The 24,551-nt window shown below is 44.4% G+C and overlaps 1 protein-coding gene across 4 annotated transcripts in view; it reads left to right on the top strand.

Annotated features, from left to right (window-relative positions):
* Positions 1–380: 380 nt before the first annotated feature.
* LOC119153426 (phospholysine phosphohistidine inorganic pyrophosphate phosphatase) overlaps positions 381–24,551 on the top strand; it is an 89,215-nt gene continuing 65,044 nt past the window's right edge. For 2 of the 4 annotated variants that reach the window (XM_037399956.1, XM_037399957.1), the window contains exons 1-5: positions 384–529; positions 14,328–14,515; positions 15,283–15,436; positions 19,076–19,139; positions 20,321–20,413. In XM_037399956.1, the coding sequence (XP_037255853.1) occupies positions 411–529; positions 14,328–14,515; positions 15,283–15,436; positions 19,076–19,139; positions 20,321–20,413 (618 nt within the window). In that variant the 5' untranslated portion in view covers positions 384–410. Of the gene's footprint in view, positions 530–14,327; positions 14,516–15,282; positions 15,437–19,075; positions 19,140–20,320; positions 20,414–22,462; positions 23,459–24,551 lie in introns of those variants that run through there. The other 2 variants (XM_037399955.1, XM_037399954.1) reach the window with 2 other exon arrangements.

Below are 24,551 nucleotides of genomic sequence, written 5' to 3'. Positions count from 1 at the left end.
TTTTTTTCCCCGGGGATGCCATGCCTGAGGGGGCTTATGGCGACACGGGGAGCAAGCCCCGGCCCTCGCTGACCCGCCGGGCGCTCAGTCCCCGGCCGGCCCCCTCGGCCGGCTGCTGGCGGCGGGCAGCCCGGCTCGCCCCGCCTGAGGAGAGGAGCCGCGCTTCTGGGGCTTGCCTGCAGCCGCCGGGCACTGCCGCGCTGCTGCTGCCGTCTCCTGGAAAAGCCAAACCTGGCCCGTGCGGCCTCAGGTGCCTTCTTAAAAAACCCCAAAATAAATTAATAAGTGCATGGAGAGGCGGCGCGGCGGCGGCGGAGCGAATCGCGCCGGGCGTGAGGCGCGGTCCCGCCCGTCCGCCCGCCCGCCTCAGACTCCATTTCCCGGCAGCCCCCGCGGCGCGGCGGGGGGAGATGGCGGCCTGGGCGCGGGCGGTGCGGGGGCTGCTGCTGGATGTCAGCGGCGTCCTCTACGACAGCGGCGGCGAGGGCGGCGGGGTGCCCATCGCCGGCTCGGTGGAGGCGGTGCGCAGGTGGGTGCCGGCGGCTCGGCTTGGCTCGGCTCGGCGCGGCGCGGCCCGGCCTGGGCCCCCCGCCGGGGGAGGAGGAGGCGGCCGGCGGCGTGAGGGGCCGCCCGGGGTGCGGGGGGGGCACCCCCGAGCATGGCGGTGCGGGCCGGGCGCCCCGAAACGCGCAGTGCGGGCCTGGCCTGGGCTTTGCAGCTGCACCCGAGGCCGCGCGGGGGTCGGGGTTTGCGACAGCCCCGGCTGTGGAGCCCCTCGGCTTGCTGTGTGAAGCTGAGCGGGACAGGGCAGCAAACGTGAACATTTTGGATCACCTTGGTGGTTTTTAGGCTTTTTTAAGCTGTGAGTGTGTCCACTGAGCTTGTGGCTCCGCTGTCCCTGGGCTGATGGGGACAGGGGACAGGGGCCCGGAGCAGCGCGCGCAGGTGACATCCCGCTTGATTTTTGTACTTGCTGTCGTCACCGCACGTGCGGCGGGAGCGGGCAATGGGTGGGAGATCTGGCACGTTCCCCCTGTAATAATTTAAAAAATATGGCCCACGCTGGCACGGTGCAGCTGTACATTGGTTAGCTTTGCTGTCAGGTTAGCTGGGGCTTCTTGCACAGAACTTGCAATGCAGCAGAAATGGAGAATTTCAGGGGTGCAGTTAATGATTGCCCAGCTTGTAAGCGACTCAAAAGCAAAATACTGTTATGGCGAGTTACTTTCCAGCGCCCACAAGTAGTGAACTGCTTCCCTTTTAGCTGAGTAATGCAATCCAGTTAACACAAGCTGAGTGACCGCTGCTAAACAGACAGTGAGTTCATTAATTTAACTTAACTCACTTCGGTGAACTAGGTTGACTTGCCAGCGTGTTTGTATTGGCCCTGCTTGAGCAGAGGAGGATGGGACCAGGGAGAGCAATGTCTGCAAGGCCATTTTTATTTAAAGATAGGTACTAGTTTGTGCGTTTGCCCTGCTGGAGGAGGTCATGGGTTTCTTGAAGAGCCTTTTGGCTCTGCGTGATGTTTCACTAACCTGCTGCAGGATCCTTTCATGTGGCGAGTGCTGCTGTGTGTACCCCACTTGAAATGTTTTAAATATCTAAATACTGAACCTGTGTGAAACATTGACAGCCTCCTTGGCGAGCACCTCTGTGGCTTCTGTTTTCTGTGGCCACCCAACACAAACATACTTGTGGCGAGTGCTTTATCAAGCAGGGAAATAATGCAGGAAGAAATAATGAAATCACTACAGTTAATTGTATGAGGTTAGTTAAATACACGCCTAATTGTTGGTGGAACTGCCATGGAAAAGGCAAAACCAGAGAAGATCCAAATGTACTGGTGATAGAAGAAGGCTTTGCTGCTGCTTTGTTGGTTTTGTGTTTGTTTTTTAATTATATCTTTGTTCGTATTTCTTAATATACGTGTAACAGGCACATAAAGTGTCTTTGGATGAATTTTCTGTTTTTGTCTACAGGACGACTTTCCAGTGCTGTCAGAAAGCAGTGTTTGAAGCAAATTGAAAGCTTATTGAGGCTCTTGGCCCATTTGTGGTGCTCAGCTGGCCCCAGCCAGCCGGAGGGAGCCATGGGGGCTGAGAATGCTGACAGAAGAGCAGCGCGCCAAGGGAATTCGGTGAAACTAGGCAGAGAGAAAAGTTGCTTTTATAAAGACATTGTACTGAAATCCTGTGGCACGTGGGTTTTCCAAGGGATTGTGTTCCCATTCCTTCATGTCCCTTTTACACAATATTTCACAGAGGTTTCTGTTCTCGTGCCTTTCTGTACCTGTGCTGCAGACTCAGGACTCAAGAGGAACCCTAAGAGAAAAGGCTTGTAGCAAAATGAAGGCGTTTGTTTTTCTCTGTAAAGCAGCCTGTTTGCTGACTGCGAAGGGTCAGGCACTGCTGGGGTGGGCTCTGCCTGGATTACAGCTCCCTGGCTTTCCTTCTTGCCTTGCTCAAATCCTGCTAATACTGCTTCCTGCTGAGGCTGATGCCCATGCCGGTCTGTTGGTGAAGGACAGTCTTCTCCTGCTCTCCATCTTCCAGGAGAACCTTACTACCCTCCTCTCATTTCTTGCCAATTGGTGCTTTCTGTGGGGACCATCACGTATGCCAAGTTTGTGCAGTGCGTAGCATGGGACAGCCTGGATCATAGCTGAGGCCTCCAGACATGGACAAAGTGAACATAAATAACAACTATGTAATTACTGCTGGAGATCAGATTGTTTATTTAAAAACCAGGACATATTCAATAAGGTCTGCATCACAGTTTACCAGATCCTTTTGGCATACTGTTTTTTTCTTGTAGGTTTTTAAACTTTCTTTTTTGTTGGGTTGCAGGCTGTTATTTATTAACTTTTGTCACTGCATCTGCTGAAACCTCCTTTATGGAGGCAATGTAAACTGCAATTTAACTGGTAGCAATATCAGAAATATGCCAGTGAAACTCTGGCCTTGGGCTAAATGTAAGATATTACAGACTTCCTCTTGAAACATTGGAAATGTCTAAGCCCTTGTTTCTCCTCAGAGGTTTCTGCAACTCTGTAGCTAATCCAGCCTGTCTGACCCGGTGGGGGCTGCCGGGGTCTTTGAGGACAGTTTGGAGAGGTGATCTAGCAACGGGCTTCTGAGAACTGTGCTGGGCAAGTCGATCTGTTTTGGTCAGGATCTGGTGAGCATTGCTGGTGCCTGCTGTGCTGCCGGAGGAGTGACAATGCCGCACTGCTTCGTGGGCTGCTGGGCTTCTCCTCAGCTCTGTGCATGAGGCTTGTTTCAGAGGGAGCATGCTGGGAATTGGTGGTTGGTTTTGGCATATGTGGGCTCCGAGGAGTTTCATATCAATGATCAATGGAGAAGAGGTGGTGGTAGCTGTTGAAACTGGGAATGGCAGAAGTCAGTATGGAGAAGTGCCAGGAAGGGGAAAAAAACAACCCCAAACGCTTTGTTTGGATCGTTCAGTGTAATGGTTAAGAATAATCGTTTTCCCTGAGTAAAGTGGAGTAGCCTTATTTATCTGCCTATTAGGTTAGTAATTGTGCTAGCTCACACCATTTAAAATTGTTGTTGACTCATTATCCTATTGCCAGTTGGTCATTAATATTTGTCTGCGTCATAGTACAGCTCGGTGGTTTCAAGCAGGTGGATTAAAGCTAAAAGCAGCTCTTTTTAAAATGAATTCATTTTTGTATCAATTAACAAATAATTGCAGATAGATAGGAACTTTATAACTAATTCAAATTGAGATCTTTTGCTAAAAGACATGTCAAAAATCTTTTAGTGCATATATATGTTCAATAGGAGTCTTAAATACCATTTTGATAATTTATACTACAGATGGGGACTCTCATAATATGACAGCTGACCTGTTCTCTTCAGATTGCCTTGCTACATCGTCTCCCACACCATTACAGTAATTAACTTTGCATAACAACATATAGTACACACCAATAAAAATCATAAGTAAATATTTTCATTTGTCATCGGTTGCACGTGACTGAAGGCATTTCAGCTCCTTAAAACTATATTTGCTGCATGATTCTTCTTGATTTCAGCCAAATTCTGCTCTGCAGTTATTTGAGTTAGTATTTGAGAGAATAGCAATGTAATTTCTGCCAGTGGAATTTGGCCCGTTTTATATTTATGATGGCTACAGGGGTGTGGTTCTCTCATCTGTTTGTTTTTAGCTAGCAGTAGAGTCAGATGGAGTGGAAAAAAATGACCGAAGAAGCTGACGGACACTGAAACATCCCAACCAAGATGACATTCAGTAACGCACTTCCCAGTGCTGTGGAGACCCTCCTGAGGAAAGCATCAGTAGTCACTATCTGAGTCGGTATAACTTGTGTGAGGAACACTAAGTGTTACGACTGGGAATGCTTTATTTATTGCTAATGTACCTGCATCTCTGATAAAGTTTACCTGTGAAATATCTTAGGTTTCGGTATGTACTGAAAGGATAAGCCATGGAAGTATTTGTTGTACAGAGCAGACCTCCTTACGCACTTGCATAATGATAAGGCGAATCTGGATCCTTCTTGTTATTCAGCTGGGCTATGGCAGACAGGCATCTGTGTGCCTAAAGGCATGGGCAGCCCTGGTTTAACCCAGAAGCTAGAGTGCCAGGAATGTTATTAAATCCACCGGGGGGCTGCTATTGCTAACTTTAGGTGGGGATAGTGGAGTGGTGGATGACTAGAAAATCGAAAAGCAGCTTGATAAGATAATTTGGCCCTTTAAAACTTCTAACCTGTAACGTTTCTTGGTTTAATTTACTGTGGCATAACAGAGTTAAATAAAACACATCTCTTCCGAGTGTATGCAGTTAACTGGCAGATGCTGTGGAGCAGATCAGAAAGCCCATGGACAAGATCAGAAAGCCCCATCGGTGACTTAAAGGCTTCTTCTGGAGCCAGCCGTAACAGTCTCTCTGTGCTGTGCTGTTATTGTCTTAATTGATTTACACAGCATTGACACGAGGTGAGCTATTCGCTTTTTATCTTACAAATAGCAGGGAGCTGGTCTCTTACAAGACAGAAGGTGGTTAAACGTCCATAAAAGATGCTCAGCCTGTGCTCTGTTATTTGCATTTACAGCTGTGTGCTGATAGTGTTCCCATTAGCATATCCATATGAAAAGCACACAGTAGTTGGACATTTACAACATCCTGTTGTTTGGCCCGTATAGTGCATCTGTTAGCACAACTTTCTAGAGAGTCCTTTAAAAGAGCAACGGAAATCTGGGGAGCAGGGAGGCTGTGGAGCAGCTGGACAGTCGTGTTAAAATAAAATACCTGGAGAGTCTTAACAAGGCGAAGATTGTGAGAAGAACAAGCGGAACGGGAGCTGTAAAGCAATTCCGTGTGCGGGGGTTCAGGTGGGACAGTTGTGACTTTACAAAGAGCCATCTGAAAGAGTGTGTGCGACAAGGAGTAGGAAATCTTTGTTGTCGCAGAAGAAAACTGAAGCATGGCTTAGCACAGGCTCCGCAGATGTTCAGAGTTTCAAGGCTGGCTGTGCCTTCAGGACATGCGCTAGCAAAGTTGTTGTTTCTCCTAGAAAGAGACTTGCAGATAAACTTCACATACTGTTGTGCAAATTATCTGTTCATTTGTCTTTGCCCGTAACTCTACACCTTCTGTCTGTGGATCCCAAAGAGGGGTTGGTGTCACCTGCCCTTCCTGAAGTAGCAGAGACACAACAAGATGAAGCGATTCTGTATTGTCATGTAGCTGTTCACTGACAGAGCCAGAAGGAGGTCCAGGAGCTGATCCTCAGGGGCTGCAGAGTTGTCAAAAACTCCACTCTAGTCTCTAGCATTAGCTATGGCCTCAGTTTTCTGAGAGCAGTGGACCTTCCTAATACATACTTGCTTTCCTAATCAGCAGTGTTCGTGATTTTTTTAAAAAGACCTGTGTCCCTGAAGTTGTGGCTGCTCCGAGTGCTGTCTACACAAATTGCATGAGTAAGTGCTTATGCTTGTGGCATTTAAACATCATTAACCTTTAGGGTCTTGAGCTACTTACCTGTCCATCAGCATGATTATGTGCTGTGCAAATATTTGCCAATAAAGAATAATAGAAGATACTATAGTGATACCTACTACCTAACGTACTTGTTTGTCCACTACCTTGTATAAATACTGATTATTCCCTGAAGTAGATGAGCAGCACTGCCTCATTCTGTGCTTTAGAACTTGAAAATTGTCTCAGCTTACCACTGTGGTAGTAACTTCTTTTCCCCACCTTTCATGTTTGGTGAACTCAGTCTGGAATCTTAGAATTGAGCCTGATTCTTTGCATATCCTCAGCAGTATTGCCGTTCAGATTTCATGCTGTCTTTGCAAGTGATATGCTGGAATTAGTTGCTGATTGCTTCCAGATTAAAATCACAGTAAGTTTGCTGGAATGCAGCTTGGTCTTTGAGCTAATGTAGTGAAATGGTATGGTACCTTCTAAAGTAGGTAAGCAGAGCACGTGCAAGTGAATTATTTCTCTACAAAACAGGCTAAATAAAACCCTTTGGCAATTTACTTTCTTTTTCTGAGAAATAGAATTCATTAGTTACAAACAGGTGCTGTTTGTATACAAAGTAAGAATTTGACCGTGACAAAGATAACTTGGTTTTGGCTGAAATTTTAATAGAATAATGAGTAGCTTCAGAGGCAAAACAATGCAACTGCTTTTAGCAGAGAATGAAAGCTGTTGGAGTATGAGTCATTATATTGTCCATAAAAGTGCTTTGCTTAATGCAAATTAATATATTTCAGACCTGTTCATGCTGACTGAATCCGCAAAACTCAGATTAATTTTTTTTTCTCCAAAGTGCAGAATTACCAGTAAACCGGAGTTTGTGTTTGTTGCAAAATTCACCCATATATTTGAACTATACTCGGTATTAAGTTGCTGCAACAAAACAATGGGCCAGCCACTACAAGACAAAGTGAGAAGCCCTCATTCAGTTCCTGCAGTGCGGTTAAAGTCTGGGACTGCTAGGTGTAGTACTTTAAGCTAATTTGGTAATCTGCAGCAATTAAATGCATTTTATTACTGAACGTAATGAACCAGAAAGATTTTTTTTTTTATGTTCTGCTTTGTACTTCCTTTCTGCAGATTCACTTCAAAAGCATGGTTTTTTGGTGGTTTTTTTTTTTTTATTAAATACTTAATTCTGGATTTCACTGTTGTGACATATTGTTGTTTGTCTACAAATCTGTAGACAAATCTGTTGTCTACCCTTCTGTTCAGGCAGGTGGAATATGATTTACGGTATCAGGTAATTCAGTAATTCTGGTATCGAGCTGTATTCAGTGGTCAGAGAGAGGCAGGCTTTGTAGAGAATTCAGGATGAGATGGACTTTGTGTTTGTTTTGATGTACAACTTCCAGTATTTATTTCTACCTGTGAAAAATTCCAAATGGGTGAAATTACTTCAATAAAGATATTGGTAGTTTTTTAAAGTTTACTTTGAACTACAATTCCATGATTTTTCAGTTTTTGCTGTCAAATAGTGTCTCAAAGCAAGGGGGAGTGGGGCCAAAAAGCACTGCGTGTACGGATTTGTCAGGCCAGCCTTGCTATATGGAGCAGAAAGCTGCACCACTGGAGAACAGGAGTTTTAATGAGCTCAGTTACGCTTGGGAGCGATGACAGGACATCAGAGAATGGCAACACCAGGAGATCATGGCACAAAAGTATCATCTGAGATGTGACAGCAAGATTTAAGCAGTTTGAACATACTGTGAGGATGACAGAAATCAGAGGAATAGAAGGAAAGGTTCAGACGCTGGGATAGGGAAGGAACAAGCAGAAGGCAAGCCAAGGTTGCTGTGTCACAGGAGCATGCGTGGGGTTTCATCCACAGTCCTCTGATCTCATCTCAAGGGCTGTGAAGATGGTCAGAGGAGCTGGAGCCCCTCTGCCATGGAGCCGGGCTGGGAGAGCTGGGGCTGCTCAGCCTGGGGAGGAGAAGGCTCCGGGGAGACCTTGGAGCAGCTCCCAGCACCTACAGGGGCCGGCAAGAAGCTGGAGAGGGGCTTTGTACGTGGGCACGTGGTGACAGGCCAAGGGGGAATGGCCTTAAGCTGGGAGAGGGGAGATGCAGATGAGCTGTGAGGCAGAAATTGTTCCCCGTGAGGGCGGCGAGGCGCTGGCCCAGGCTGCCCAGAGCAGCTGTGGGTGCCCCATCCCTGGCAGTGCTCAAGGCCAGGCTGGATGGGGCTGGGAGCAGCCTGGGCTGGGGGGAGGGGGCCCTGCCAGGGCACGGGGTGGGACTGGGTGGGCTTTGAGGTCCCTTCCAACCCAATCCGTCTTATGGTTTTATGATTCTATGATTCATTGCACCCACCAAGCAAAACACAGGGAAGTTCAGTGTTTCTGTGGAATTGGGAGAGGCTTGGGCTATAAAAACTGGCCAGATGACTTTAAGGATGGATGAAGAATTTTATGGCTGGTCTCCTTCAGACTTCTGAAATAATGATTTTTCTCGGTGTTATTTCAGAAGCTGAAATTAAAGATGAAAAATGCTAGCCACTGAAATAGTATGAATGAAGATTTGTGAAGGAAGTATGAGACATTATTGCCACAAATACACTTTTTAAGCAGAGGGCACGTAAAACAGAGCGAATGTCCTCCCCACACACAGGCATTTCCACAGCTGGACCCCAGAAGGGGTTATCACTTTCAGCCAGCACTGAGGTTCCCCTCTGGCAGTGGGAGGTTCTCCTATGAAAAGCCTGCAAGATCAGGCCCAGGATTTACATTAATTCATAAACGTGATATAATCTGAGACTCTGAGATGTAACCTGTCTTCACAGGGGCTAGAAGAGGGTCTTTGCCTTCTCTGGAGAGCAGTGTGTGACTTGCTAGGTGAATTACTTCCCAGCTGGGGCAGGGCCAGCCAGGGCTTTCATGGGCAATGGAAAAACATCCTGTTGCCTGCTAGTCACTAGTGTCTGAAGGCACAGAAGCTTTTCATACCTCCCTTTGTCCTGTTCACTCACCATTTTGTGGTCTGGATGAGATTTTTCCCACTGTTACGCAAGCTTTTGAGGACTAGGACTGATCTCTTGTTGCAAAACCCATTGCAATTTGTCATTTTGAGTGTTTTTTAGATGCTGGCTAAAACACATCACGTGCTGTGGTTCTCCATCAGCCAGGCAGGCTAAAGAATTGGTATAAATCTCTGCTCTGTTCAAACTCTTTCATCTGTGTTGCCCTTGAAACTAGGCAAGTCATTTCTACTTTTGAGCATTATGCTCAGTTTCTTCTCTGCTTGATTTCTTCTCTTGACAGGAGATGCTTTACCTGTAGCACCAGCACCCTGCAGAGGGCAATAAGCAAATGTTAATGCTGCCCAGGTAGGAGAATGGCGTTGCTGCACAAGTCCTGGTTTTATTGTTTGGTTGCAGGTAGATAACTCTCTGGTACTGTTATTTTATTTCCCTGTGTTTCAGAGGTGATCCTGGAGTGCTGACAAGTTTACAGTGAAGCACGCTGGTATTTGTCTGCTGATGCAAAAGAGTCAAATAGCATAAGTGCTTAGCACGCTTTCTTTTCTTCTAAATTAAAAAAAAACCCCACAAACAAAACCACAACACTGTGCAAAAAGAAAAGCAGAATAAAAAGCCAGTTCTGGAAATCTCATAACCAGTGCTCTTCCAGACCCCTTTGAAGTTGGCGTTGGACAGTTGCCAAGCTCAGGTTTGTTGCCTCTTCCAGGGTTTTGCTTTCTGCCGCCCTGCCCATCTGCACAGTACCGGCTGGCTGTGGGCAGGATTCTCCCTCTGCTCCTGTGGTAGGAAAAACCTTCGCTGCAAAAGACAGTGACCAAAGATGGGAAGCCTGAAGTGTAGGTTTATGCCATGTTCTTAGTTGCATCTGCCATGTGCAGAACAATGTGAATTTAAGGAGTGATGGCTTCCAGCCTAGATTCCAGGGCCATTTCTTTTCCTACTGGTGTCGCAACCTTTACATCATCTGAAGGAACAGGTTTTGTGTTTTATGTGCCCAAAGGCTGCCCGTAAAGGTTGGCAAGGGCAGTTGGTTAAGTCTGCACAAGGTCAGTCAGGATGTCTAATAATTGTCCTAACACTTTACCTGTTATGGAGCAATAATGAGAGTTTTTTCATTATTTTCGGGTGAGTGAACCTGGCAGATGCTGACAGCCAGCAGATGTGTAAAGTTCGAGGTGATTTGTAAGGGACCGGCTCATCTGACGCATGGTAATTGCATTGTGGGACATTGTCACTCAGCGTCGTGTCCTGCTCCAGCAGAACGAGGTAAAGGTCAGTTCAAAGAGCTGGCGTAGCGTGAGGGGCAGCTCGGGGCTGAAATTAAAAACCTCATTTCCATCTTTCCCCTATGCGTGTGCTCACGGCATGCCTGGAGCCAGGTGGGTGCCCCAGTTCTAGATTTAGGGATTGCTGGGTGACCAAGCGGTTGTTTTGGCTTGGAGTGGGCTTCAATCCCTCTTCTGGTGAGGCTTAGAAAAGGTCTCCTTCCCCACCTGTTGGTGTGTTGGTTCAGTGCTCATCTCTCCGCTTATCGTTTCGGGCTTGAAAGTGACTTGTCCTTTGCTTCAGCGCCTGTGTGCCACGGCAGCTCCCTGGGCTGCCAGCGCCTGCTCTGCCAGCACTGCCGGCGCTGCAGCGGAGCCTGTGCAGCTCGCAGCTGGGGGGGTGCAGCTGGACCCCTCGTCTACTCCCGGCTGCCCTGTGTGCTCTCCTGTCCCCACCAAGAGGGGCTCCGACAAGTGTCTTTTGCTTCAGAGATGCTTTTAGCCCAATTTGCCATTTGTGACACCAAAAGGTCAGAAGCTGCTCTCCCTTCACGCCTAGCTCCCTGCATGCAGGTGAAGTTCAAGTTCCCCCATTCCTGCTCGTAGGCATTAGGAGTGCTCTGAGCAGTCCTGTTGGAAACAGAGTGGATTTGTCTGACGGTGAGCCTGTGGATGGCCCCAAATGGGGAGCGAGAGGTGGCCTCGGGATGTCCGTGGCTACCGGGACCATGCAGAGTCCCTGCAGCATGGAGCACAGTGCTGCCTGTCGGTGTGCTCGGCTTGCACTCTAATCAGGATCGATTTCTAGTGCTTCTGGAGTTTAAGTGGGATCTTTATCGCAGCCACGATGTATAGAAGTCAGCTGAAGCCCTGATTGACTGGGTTTCCTGGGTGTGCCTGCACTTCTGTAATATAGGTGCTGATAAATCTGTAATACACTGGAGATCTTGATAAAATGTGTGTTGTGTATTTCATTTGCTGTTGCCTCATTCTTCTCTACTTGCAGGTATCTAATCCCTTGCTCTTTATCTCACAAGGCATCACATTACAAATTTTGTTCTTTATTCTTCTCCTGACATCTCCACACTTGCCAGCACTAGAAATGGCAGTAACATGCTCTGCATGTGCTTCTTGAAGTGCAAGCGCTGGGTCAGCTTGGTAGCTTGAGGTTTCCCGCTAAACTGGCCAGATTAGCAGCAGTGCCCTCCATGCATTGCAGACTTGCAGCCTCCGTCAGAGCCCTTCAAGTTGTCTCTTTTAGTTTCTGCTGGTGCAAAGCCCGACCATGAAAACTGAAGGAGAGTTTTGCTGTAAACATGAGCAGAGTCAGGATTTCCCCCGTGTAGAGGTGTTGTTAAAAGCTCTCCCTAATTATTTAAGCTCAGTTGTTTGCTGACATGTGCAGGCCTGCAGGTTCCACTCATGGTCCTCATGCTGAGCATCAAGGGATGGATTTGTCCCGCTGGGTGTACGATCATGCATGTACCGGTGAGTGTGACTGCTGTATGAGGATTTGGCAGAGAGCTAGCCAAGGGTCTTTTTAGAGATGCTAATTTGAAGGAGAAGGTGGCTTTTCGTTGAAAAGATAATTTTGTAGAAATAAGTTTTTTCTGGAGTTCTTGATATTTTTCTTTTGTTTAGTGTTCCAGGATATTTTTTGGAGTCCTTTTTATGTTTCACCAGAGGACTCCCATTTTCTGACCTGCCTGACCTAACTCTTTGTAGACCTCACCTGATCCTGAGCATTTACTGAGCTCGTTTGTCGAGTGGTGATTGCTGGTGGCCACAAAGGCGTGAAGCAGTCCAGGATGTGTCCAGACTGCTTCTGCTTTGGTCAAGCCTTTCAGAAGTGTAGCTCTTGTTTTTCATCCAAAATTCTTAGAAGGAAGTTTTATTTGTAGTATAGGAAAACTGAGTCTTTGCTTTGACCGAGCTGACCCGTGAGGGTGCTTGTTTGTCTGTGCAAGTCAGCGCTTAGTGTTGTTCCTGGTCATTTCATTGACCTTTAGGAAGAGAAAGAGTAAATTCTTAATTCAACAAATATCTGCTTCCAGGCAGTCATGAATCATGGGATTTTTTTTTCCTAAGAGTGTGCAGATAGGTTCTGCGTTTAGAATAAGATTTTTTTTAACCATGGCACACTCCATTAAAGTTTGTTATGTATCCAAATTACACTGCTTTGCTTTTTAACTACAGCTGAAGCCGTGTTTCGAATAACAGATGTGGAATACTGTCATCCCACTGTCACACCAATTGTTCATTGTTCTGAGAAGGTCACATCATAATTCATTAACAATAATTATTCCCCGGGTACACCCTGCACTTCTTCACTCAATTGCTTCATTAACTTGTAAGTGAATCTCACATTCACTGCTCCAATCAATGAAGATATATTTATAATGTACAAGTGGATGCTATTAGTTACAATATATTAACTGCCTAATTTAAAATAGAAAAGCTATCTTTATGAAGGGCAATTAACCACTAAGTGTAATTGATAATTCACATACCTATGATTAGGAAAGACAAATAATAAGAAAGAAATGAATCACCAGCATTATTGAAGAAGACACTGGCATGCATTTTTAATGAGCAGAAGGAGTTCTCTGGGTCAGGACCAGATTTCCAAGAATCCTTTGATGGGAAGTTCATCATCAGATGTGTTGCCTCGAGGCGGTTTTAGTGTTTGCACCAACCACTTGGGATCATCTTCCCTAGAAAAGGAACCCAGCATGTTTTATTGTCTTGAGAATCAATGCAGGGGCTTTCCTAATAGGAAAGTCCTTTTTCATCCTAACACAAAGAAAAGTAATAATACTTTAGTAAGAATTAATAAGCCTAGACCCAAACTTACCAAGGTATCTGAACCTGTGTGAGCTCAGGTTCTCAAAGATAGTTATAGAATCGCAGAACGCTTTGGGTTGGAAGGGACTTTAAAATGTAGTTTCAACCCTCTGCCATGGGCAGGGGCATTATGTACAAATTCACACTAAACCTGAAAAAAATTAGGCATTTTAATATATTTGAGGAGCTGAGTCACAATCCCTTTGGCAAATATTTCTAAAAAAAATTGTGATACTTTTTCAGCACTTCTGATTTCTCATGGCCACTTTGAAATGCATTAGTTCTCCAAATAGCTGGGAACTCATCCTTGGAGAAGAGGGCTTGTCGTGACATCCCCAGTAGGTCACCGCAGCTTGGGGCAGGAAACAAAGCTGCGCAGAGGCAGAGGGCTTGCACAAGATTGCAGAGTACCGATCCACAGGAACCATGTCCTTGGCTCTGGGTGCTTGGGGCCGTGTTTTCTTCCCTTGAGAAGCCATTTACCTGTAAACATTAATGACTGAGTCAGTTGAAGTACCGTATTTTTCTTGATTACCCGCAAAGTAACAGCACAGGTGTTTTATGAGAGATTAAATAATAAATGTAACCGAATAATAACTGTAACTTATATCAACCCCATTGCTGATATAAGTGTTACTGCAATTAGCTGGCGGCTTACCTGGGGTTTGTAGAGGTGCGAAGCCTTGCTGTTACCTCCAGCTGATCACTGCAGCAGGTGATGAATAAGTGGAAAGGTAAAAATCCAAGTTAAAATGCTAACAGCCAGGGGTATTGCATCAGCTACCGTCCTCAGGGCAGTGCAGTGTCTTCAGGTCATGTGTGTCTACATCCATAGACCAGTTTAAAGAATAGGAACTGGTTTGGGTTTTTTTTTATGTGTTGAGAGCGTGTGTGCCTGACAGACTGTTGTATCCTGGGGATGGTGGGCATTGCCTATGCTGCTGTGTTCCGCTTAGCTCTCGGCTCCAGAAGGGCAGCTACATGCTATGGCAGGGACTCTGCACGTGAAAACTGCAGCTGTAGTGCCCCAAATCAACGTTTTAGATGTGTCTTGGTCACAGTAAGGGATCCCGTTGCTTTTCTGGAATATCATCTTTGCATTTTTATTGTAATTATCCAAGTTGGGTGTGGGACAGCAAAACTGACACTCTTCACTCATTTTCTATGTCTAGTTAACCCCTCTGCTGCTTTTACTCAACAGGATCAAAGCGGCTGGTCTGAAGCTGCAGTTCTGCACTAACGAAACCCAAGCGACCCGCGAGAAGTTTGTGAAGAAGCTCCAGGGCATGGGCTTTGACATCTCCATGGCCGAAGTCACTGCCCCAGCCCCAGCAGCATGCCGCATTTTGAAGGAGCGCAGCCTGAGGCCACACTTGCTGGTGCACAATGGTGGGATGATGCTTGCAGCAGATGTTGGGACACACAGGGGACAGCCCAGAGGGATGTGGGCGTTTTTGGTAGAGCAGTGAATTCCCATAGCTTGTGTGGGGAATAGCTCCCGGCTGTTGTTTTCCTACAGGGAAAAACTTCTTCCTTAGTTGTGAGGCTGTGGAATAAACCTTAGTGGTCTGGTCTGAGTGAGATCCCCATTGTGGTGGTGGTACGGTGAAGGCACAGAGTTGTGCTGGCGGTCAGCAAGAGCATGGAGGAGTCTGCTGCTTAGCCACAAAGACCAGGAGATATGTGAGGTCTTGTGCAGGACATTATGTTGTCTTTGTTATCATGACAGAGGTTTTAAGTTTAAAGTGTTTTCTTCTGTAGAACGTGGGTATGGAGAAAGAAGATGGACCCTGGCCTTTCTGTTAGATGCTTTCATCCAACTACCCAGGAGTTTGCCTTGGATCTAGGTGCTTGGGTGTAATAAGCCAAGATGCTTATTAGATGATGTGGGTGGCAGGAGCTAAGGCATGGGTAGGAAATGGGTTATTTTGCTCTTTGTTGTAGGACAGATAAATAGCAGGATCCAGTCAGGAATAGAAGGGTCTGAAGAACACTTGATTCAGACTTGGATTTTATTTAATTATTATTTTTTTTTTAAATGTGTTGTGTCATGAATGAAGGGAAACACAAATCTGGGGAAAAACCCATCAGTTCTAATGCGATCTGAAATGGTAAGGGATTTGTGGGTTTATTAATTTTTTTTCTTCCTTTTGTAGATCTTGTCCCTGAATTTGCCGAGATTGATAAAACAAACCCAAACTGCGTGGTTATCGGAGATGCAGCAGAAAACTTCACCTATGCAAACCTTAATGAAGCTTTCCGAGTTCTGATTGGGATGGAGAAGCCTGTTTTGATCTCTCTTGGAAGAGGGTGAGTTAAGCACTGTCTCTTCCTCAAGTTTACAATTTTAATTTCCCCCAGCATCTTTGTATGTAATGGAGGCCAGATATCAGTGTGGACATTCAGAGTACCAATTTTTAAGCAGTTAATCTATGTGTCTGGACTGAGAGGCTGATCTGCTGAGGTATCTGTCAACCAAGAGTCCTCAGTGGGTAGTTCAGTCGCCTGACTTGGCCTCCTGCCCTGAGTCACTTGTAGTCTTTCCAGGGGTGTAAGGGAAAACTGAGGTGATTACACTGAAATAGATCTCTAAAAGAAGGTTGTATGGATGCTCCCAGTGAGCCACAGTGCACTCCTGTGCTGATGCAGGATTGCAAAGAGCAGTGGCAGTCACTGAACTTGCTGTGCTGAATCCTCCAGTAGGCTTAGAAAATACTCATCAGTAGGGTCTCTGTGCTGCTACAGCACTGGGTGAGGCATCTCTTGAACTTCAGCTGTCAGTGGTCTTTTTTTCTGTAGATGGTGCAGAGTGAGCAGTTGTGTGAACGTGTTTTGTCGGCTGCTGCAGGGTGAGAGATGTAGCTGCTCTTCTGAGGAGGAATGGTTGCAGCTTTTAGAGAACCTAGAGATGCTCTGGTGTATAACTGCAGCAAATGCCTTCAAAGTCAGCATTCGAGTGAACTAGACCTTGATGAAACAATCAACAATATTTGCAGGTGGCAGTGGGCGGGTTAAATAGCTGTAGTTTTGTAAACCACTAGGAAAAGGACTTTTGTTGCTTTAAGGGCAAGTCTGAGAGCCTCTTAAAAAACCCACAGAAATCATGGAGAGTTTGGTTTTTGCTGGGTGCAACCCCTAAGTGAATGAGTGTTGCCGGAGGGCAGTAGGATTATAGACACTGCTTGTCTTTTTGTCCTTGCCTCTGCAAGATCTCAGAGGTGAGAACTGTTGATTTAACTGCTGCCTGTAGCCATGTGTTCCTGTCTGAACTGAAAATAAATGATTTTAGTAGTGAAAGAAACCAAAAACAAACAACAAAAATCCAACAGGCTGTGCTTGGATAAAGGGCTTTTAGTGTAGATTTGTGATGCAGTTTGATCTTGCAGCATTCTGAAATTACTAATGGTAAGGAGGATCAGGTGGTCCAAAAACTCTCTTTCAGGCAACAGTCAGCCAGGTTTCTTCTTCCAGGTTCAAATTCTACCCACCTTTGTAGTGGCTGAGATGTGATACTGGATGTGGCTCATGGCCTGTGTAACGTAAATGACTCCTTGCTGTTTGAGTGGTACTTCAAGATGTAGTCTCTGAAAGCTGGTGTTAGCGTTCTGCAGGTTGATTCATATGCATGAAAACATCATATGTAAGGGTGCACTTTCATGCTGGTGGCTTGAGAATTGCTATACGTGAGGAATAAGAAGCCAGGAGATTTTTTTTATTTGGTAATAGAGAAGCCCTACCAATTTGTGGAAGTAGCTGCGATGCACAGACTCCACCTGAACGGTGTTGGAGACTGGGGTAGAGGTTCCTCTGGCTGTGAGTGAAGTGTGGTGGCTGAGAAGACCTAAGGGGAGAGCCCAAGGATATACTGAGAAATGCTGTGCTGGTGTGTGTGGCGAAGACCTGCAAATACAGCTGTGCTTTTGAAATGACACATCAATTGTTGTTGTAGTTTGAATATCAAAAGACATTTTAAATTATCCTCTGAACATTAAAGGTAAATTTTGACCTCCTGCTTTCACATACAGGAAAAATCCAGTCTTTGGATGTTTTTTCCTAAGAACAATTCAGTTAGAGGTATTCCAAGATTTTAAACAGGAGTTTATTAATGCCAGCACTGACTAATGACAGATCCCAATGACCTTGAAGGAGGTACCTGTTGTGCAGTGTATGCGCTTAAAAAAGGCTATGCATGTTTTGCTTGAGGAAGCAGTAGTGACAACTTTTTCCTGTGGTTCAATAGACTGTAATGGGCATGAAAACCCTTCTTAGGTTGTGGGTTATTGATCCAGCTGGGTAGAACTTACCAGCGGGAAGGAGCAGTTAAATCCATTGTGTTGCTTTACCTGACACTCATGCTCTGATCTTACAACACAGGCGAAAAATCCTTACTGTTTCTTAGATGGATAAGGAGAAAATGTTGAGCCAACAGCAGAATAGCTAATGTACGTAAAACAACCGTTTTATGGTATCTAATACCGTCTTTCAAAATGAAATATAGAATCAACCTTTGTTTAAGACTTGCAACGCGATCAATGCAAAAATGCCTTTGAACCGTGTGCATATAAAAGTATTTATGTGGTTATTCATTGACGTAGACAGCTCTGAAACAGACCCACTGTTACTTTTTTGAAATGTTATTTTCCATTGAAAAATAATGATTTTTGGATATTCTGAGCTCACTTTTCACCATGAGCATATTTTTTTTTAATGATTGATCATTTAGGTAATGTGAACTTTAGTTCTGATTCAGTCACCCAGGTAGGTAAGTTCTCTGACTTGAAGAAGAGAGATTGTGAATTGGATGAATTGTTCACCTGACTAGAGAAGCCTTGTTGATGCAAAGAGTCATATACAAAACCCAGCCACAAGCCAGCTTCATTTTTAACATGCAGGATCAGTGTAACTGGGTGGACCTTAACAAGGTGCCTACCTTGGGCAAGTAGGTTGATTTTGGTTGAAGTTTTAGTTCATTCCGTAGAAAAGGAAAGTGTCAGAGTCACTGAAGCAGAATGCCCGCCTCCTGGAAATGGAGTGATTTACATTTAGCATCTGTTTTGGGCTGAGAGTGGGAATTGGCTTTGTAATTTCTTCTGTCATGCCACTGTCAGAAAATTAAGCTGTTTACGCTAGACTATAGAAGGTTAATGGCTCTTCTAGCAAAGGTCAAGTGGTCATTTTAAAGGGAGGCTGTGCTGAATAATCGAAAATGGCAGAAGGATAAGGCATAAAATCTTAACTGACTGCTCATCCTACCTTTTTTTCCTGTCGTACAGAAACCTGTCTTTGCTGTGGTCAGGAGAGCTTGGAAGACCTGCATTAATATGATTTCCTATTCCAGGAAAACACCATAAAGATACTAACTAGTTTTATGAGCTTCATGGCAATAGGAACATTTTTAGAAGGAGCAAAATTTGGCTTGGATGGCTTCCTTAGTCCCAGTAAACAGTGTTCTGGCTTTTCTCATGTGAGAGTCTGCTGGCAAGCAATGATGCTCAACTCTTTGGGGTTGCCTTCCAGATACACCGAAGAAGGTGTTACAGCTGCTGGTTGGTGCCAGCACTCATCTTGCTGTCTGCCGAGGGCTCTTCATCACTGATTGAAGGAAGAGCAGTGTAACCGCTGTCCTTTGTGAGCAGCTAGTACTTTGTGCAATAAAATTCAGCCAAGTTCATCCCTGATGTAAGCTAGCCGAAATCCCTTTGAACCAGTGGAGTTGCGTCCCAGATGCCAGACAGCCATCCGATCTGAGATCTTTGCATTGCACAGGACTGAGCCTGTCCTTTACTTAATTTCTGGTGTTAAATTAAGGCTCCAGAGTTTCTGATGACTTGACTTTTTGTTGCAGCCATATGGACATCTGTATAGGCACAGAAATAATAAAATGTGGTTTCTTTGTATTTAACTGCCAACATTTTCATTTCATTGGAACTTTATCACTTTCATTTCCAGACGCTACTATAAAGAAACTGATGGCCTGAAACTTGATGTTGGAGCGTATATGAAGGCATTAGAGGTATTTTATAGCTTGCATTATGCTTACTCGCTCTGTGCACCTTGTTAAAAGAGTAACTGGTATAAATACGGGTCATCTTCTGTAATTACTCACCTTGGTGGAGGAAGTTTCCACAGATTGAAATTCATTTACTGCATTCTAAAGACGGATGGATTCATTTGTTTTCTGGCTTCATTCATTTTTTAAGTTTTACTTAAAATGTGAACTTTAACCGTTGTGGTACCTTTATTGGAAGTGAGGCCCTTGAAAGAAGGAGTCAGAAGAGCAAAGATATGGAATATTGTCTGCAACATACTCAGGAAAAACTGAAGGTCCGTTTTATGTTTGGTGTAGCATTGTTAACACAGCCCTTGCCCTTAATAGTTTACAGCAAAAGGCCCTTATCCAGCAAGATACTTAAGTGTATTCCTGTTTTTAAGCCTGATAAAGTCTGTGCAGAACTGGAACCTGATAGATAAGTCAGCCTAGGGGTGAGGGAAGGAGAGAATCTTTATTCTCCCTTTTATAGGCTTGCAGAGAGTTAAAAAGACCAAACCATCGTGAATGCAGAAAATAAAGCAAAGTAGAGTGGTATACAAGCACAAAAGTTAGTGGATATAATGTATGCTTGCAGCACATTCTTTTGTACCTATGTGAGTTTTGGGGAGTTTTTCCCTCTCAGATATGTTCAGGCTTCCAGTTGTCTAGGAATAAGCTAGAAACATACCGTGCTTTTTCAGCATAGTGCTGATATTTAGTTGCAGGAAAATAAAACTTTTCAAGTCTGGCTGGTCACTTGAATCATTGCAAATATGCCAGGTGACTGAAGAAACCCTCTGTATCTTTTAAGGCCCTCCAGTACTTTTGATCATTTCATATGAAGGGTATTTGTAGTTTCTTTAAGAGTGATGGTCTTACAAAAATGAGCGGTCCTGGAACAAGTGTGAAGACTACTCTCATGACAGGGAATGTAAAAAGCTTGTAACATGAAGTGTTTCAGGAGGACTTTCCTGCCAGAGAATATTAAACACTTCTGTTATCCAAATTCTCAGATATTCGCCTTCACCTGTTAATTCATTATGTTACTTAAGGGCAAAAATCAATAATCCCATCATTTTTGTACAATTGACTGGAGTTTTGGAGTTGAACAAATCCTTTTCTGATCAGCATTTTATATGTGTCTCTCTCTCCTTTTTCCCCAGTATGCTTGTGATGTTGAAGCTGAAGTAGTGGGAAAACCAGCAAAAATGTTTTTTGAGTCAGCCTTAGCAGAAATGGGAGTTCCACCACAGCAGGTAAGGTTTCTGATGCTGTGACCGCTGGCTGTGCCATATAGTTATGCCCACTGATGCATGTTTTTTTTGGTTTGCTGTCTTTCATGGAAAGTTATCAAAGAGGTTGAAGGGAATGTGGCCAGGAGGATGTGGTAAACTTTGGGTGGATATACAAATGTGTTTTTCCAAACGCAGTGTGTTATAGGTGGTGCAGAGAAATATTTATATTCAGGATCTTCCAAATAATTACTCAGGAAAAAAGAAGAAGAAAAAGGAAAAGAAAAATTGTTGAAAAAAATGCTTCAGAGGGACACGCCCCCCATGTTTGCCCATTCTATCAAATAATGTGAAGTGTACAGAAGAGAACTGACAGCCAAGAGAGTCAATGCTAGCAGGTGGGGACCTGCTGAATTTCTTCTGCCCTGTTCGTATGTCCTGCCCTCCTGAAAGGCATGACATTATTTTCTCTGCTTTTTTGAGAGTTCTTTTTGACTGCCTGCTATTTCCCTTTTCATTCCCTGCATCTCTTTCTCTCTCTTTGCTCTGAGTTGAGACCTCATACCTCTTCCCAATTTAGAATCTTCCATCCCTCCATTCTCTACTGTGGTTTCTCCTCCTATTTGTACTCTTGTGTTGTGCTTTCTTATTCACTTTCTTCCCAAGCCACGTAGTTCAAAAGAACATGCATTTCTGCCATGGTATTCCTTTATTTGGAGGCCGAAGAAAACAAGAAGAGAGAAGTTAGGTTTCCCAAGGAATTATGGAAGACGTTACGCCTCACAAGATGATAGGTGCCCCAGTGGCTGGCAGTCTGCTTGGTGACTGGAGGCTGCAGCAGGATGGTATTGCAGCCAAAATGTTATTTATTTCCTTTGATGTCACACTGACTACTTTTTTTAGTAAAAGGGAAAGGCAGAAGTAAAATATTTTCTAGTTTAGGTGAATGGGAAGCACTGGCTGACCCCAAAACTCTTCCCGTGTTATTGGGTTCATAACGCTTTCCAAAAACATGCTGAATGTGTGATGCTCCCTGCTTACTTAGTACAGCCCATTTTTTCCCCTGTCTGTAGTTGTGCCCGTGTCATCTTTATTGATTTATTATGTCACTCAGGACATAAGGATGAGTATGAGATGACTCATGGACAGCGGTGAATTACAATGTAATAACTCCATCAGGGTTTTTTTGGTGACATAAACAACAGGAATGAAGTTTGGGTGGCTTGAGGGTTCCTAGAGCCTGGAGATGAAATTATGGCCCTGTAATTCAGTATGTGCTTCGTCTTACTTTATTACAGAGTGGGGAGATGGAAAAGACCTAGTAGGCTACCTAATCCATCTCCTTCCATGCGCAGGAGTGTTCCCTGCCCCACGTTTGTTAATGTTTTGTCCAGAGTGGTTTTCAGTAAGCCAAACAACTGGGCTTCTGTAAGTACCCTAGGGACAGTGTTCACAGTCAAGGAGGTCTTGTGAGCAGGCAGCTTTTTCTGAGATTCATCAGAATATTCTCTGAAAGCACATCTCTTTATTTGTAGTCTTACTCCAGGTAACAACCAAAATGCTTGCCTTCCTGGGTATTTTTTTTCCTCAATTATCTCTAGACTTATTATCATTACAGTAGTTCTCTCTAAAACTGTGTGTTTAGCTCTCAGCAGCTTCCCTCGTGATTTGGTCCCTCTGCACCCTAACCTGCTGCGCCGTTCTTTTCTGTACGCCCTTCAGTTTGTCGATATCTTCCCAGTAACAAGATAGCTCAGCCTGAACATAATATCCCAGGTACAGCCACGGCAATTATTCAATCCATTCATCCAACCAGCAAACCAAGAAATCCATTTCAGACACACAGTGGCATTTGAAGAAAAAGTAGCTGGAAAAAAGAACAAGGGGTGGGGGGGAAAGCCTACAGAGCTCAGCCCTTGGATGCTGTTTGTGTGGATCAGATGCATGTAGGTTTGTGTTTCATTTCTGCTTAGATCAGAAATGATTGGTGTGCAGGAGTAGAAGGGAAGGTGTAATTTTTGAGTTTTCTATCCTTGGACCCTGTGTAGTGGCTTTGCTTGCCCTTTTCCATAGGCAGGATGCTGTGGTTGTCCTCAGAGGCTGTTTTGCCCAGCTTGCGGCACTTCGGGACTGCATCAGCATGTGGCACCGAGGGAATTGTTACAGGGATGCAACAGGGCACCAGAGCTCCAGTCTCAAAAACTTTGCCCCTGGAAACAAATTTGATACAAAGCATCAAACAGGTGATGAGCCTTAGTGAGTGGTTCCTATCAACTGCAGGAGGATTTGTTTTGGGTACCAAAAAACAGTAATAGTCCCCAGCAGAGTTTATTTATTCATTCTCTGCTGTTTGCCATAGTTCTGCTAGTGACTAACTTTATATTTTGATAGAGATATTTTTTCCCCATCTAATTTCTAGTGTTAAATGCCATCAGTTTGATGTAGTAATATGTCTAGTCTGTAGGTGTAATGTTTTGTATTCGGAGAGATGCAGGGAGTATGTGCCTATCCAAGGAGGGCACAGCAGACACCACTGTGTAATGGCACTGGTCACTCTGTGCTTTAGACTATGGAAAAAATAGTCCATGCTCCTGGAGTTAAAACCTGGATCATTGTGCACATGCGTAGGAGGAACAAATTACAGCAGAGCAGGCTACCTTAATTCTAACATCTTTTCCTAACTTTTGAGTGCTTGACCTTGCAACTTTAGTGTTCTTTTGAGACAGATTTGCAGGCTGTTTTAGTTCGTCATATGTAATAATAAAAACAGGGTATATTCAGTTTAATAAGTTCCTTAGTAATGCACTGTATTGCATTTTAACTGTCTCCTGAATGAGCTATACTTCTCTGCATTTGTAATGGCATGACAAGGAATGGTTTTACTTGCCTTTGCTTTTATAAAATGTTTGCCAATAATTTATTCCACCTGTGGAATGCATTTAATCCATACCATCATTAAACCATTTTAGATGAGCTGTGCTTTTGAAAACATATTACGATTTTCTTTCACCTGACTTTTAATGAAAAATATCTTTTTAATAAAGCTGTCTCACCACAGTAATTCTAGACAGTGGCAAATCTTAAATTTCTCAAGCTGTTTTAATCAATAAAGTTATCACCAGTTGTTTCCCTTGATAACTGCTTCTCACCTAGCCCTGACTTTTCCTTCTGCTGCTGAAATGTTTTCAACTTGCACTTAGAATAGGAGGAACTCCCTAAAGTCCAATTTTCATTTTAACCTTTCCTCAATGGCCTAGAAATAACAGATTGCTGGTATTACTTTAATAGATTGGAAATTTAAACCTTTTAGAGGTAACCAGACCTATCTTACGATTCAGTAATATGACAAAGAATAACACATCTTAAAGGTTACTGAAATGCCTAATTCATATGTTTTAAGGCAGCTGTAACAGTGGATGATTTTTACAGCTTTACAATAAAACCTAAATAACGTTAAGGTTCCAGTAGTTTTATATAATCATAAAAAGTTCTCTCTGTAGCAAATTGTCCTGTTTTAATGGGAGTTATGGCAGGTCATGCTGGAGTGCATAAACTACTTGTAGTTAACCAATTCCCATTTCTGCCACCTGCAAGTCTCTGGTGGGAGTTAGTGGCGCGTGAGAGCAGAGGGAGGTCACCCCGAGAGTGGCACAGAGGACCTGCCACTGTGCCGGCATCCCCTGCTTGCTCACTGGCCGCGCCAGGGCATTTTTCCATCTCCGAAAGAGGAGTGAAGTGGCCGAGTGAAGTTTCAGGCTTTGAGTCCTGCTGAAAGCTTATTGAAGCCTGGCTGGCCCTGCAGCCTTTGGAAATCTGCCCTGGGGGTTTGATGTATTTCTTTGTTTCACCTGCATCGTTGTATGCTTTCTCCCAGATCAGAGGCCGCGTGTGATGCCCTTTGTGTGTTTGATGTTTGCACAGCTAGTAGTTCCAAGATAGAAATATAATTAACAGTAGCCTGGGATCCTGAAGCCTAGGAGATCACTGGTTGGGCCAAGGAAAATAGGGAGAAAATAAATGCATTATATTATTTGTGTAAAGAGGTATAACACATTGATTGAGATTTGTGTATAAGCTTTATTTCCTTATGTCCCTGGCACATTTAGCATGATTAAAGTTATTAAGCCCATAGCAAAAATCTGTTTAGGCAGAATATGTGTGA

Source organism: Falco rusticolus, chromosome 9, assembly GCF_015220075.1.
Source record: "Falco rusticolus isolate bFalRus1 chromosome 9, bFalRus1.pri, whole genome shotgun sequence".
Lineage (NCBI taxonomy): Eukaryota > Metazoa > Chordata > Aves > Falconiformes > Falconidae > Falco > Falco rusticolus.
This window is presented reverse-complemented; position numbering and strand designations above follow the sequence as displayed.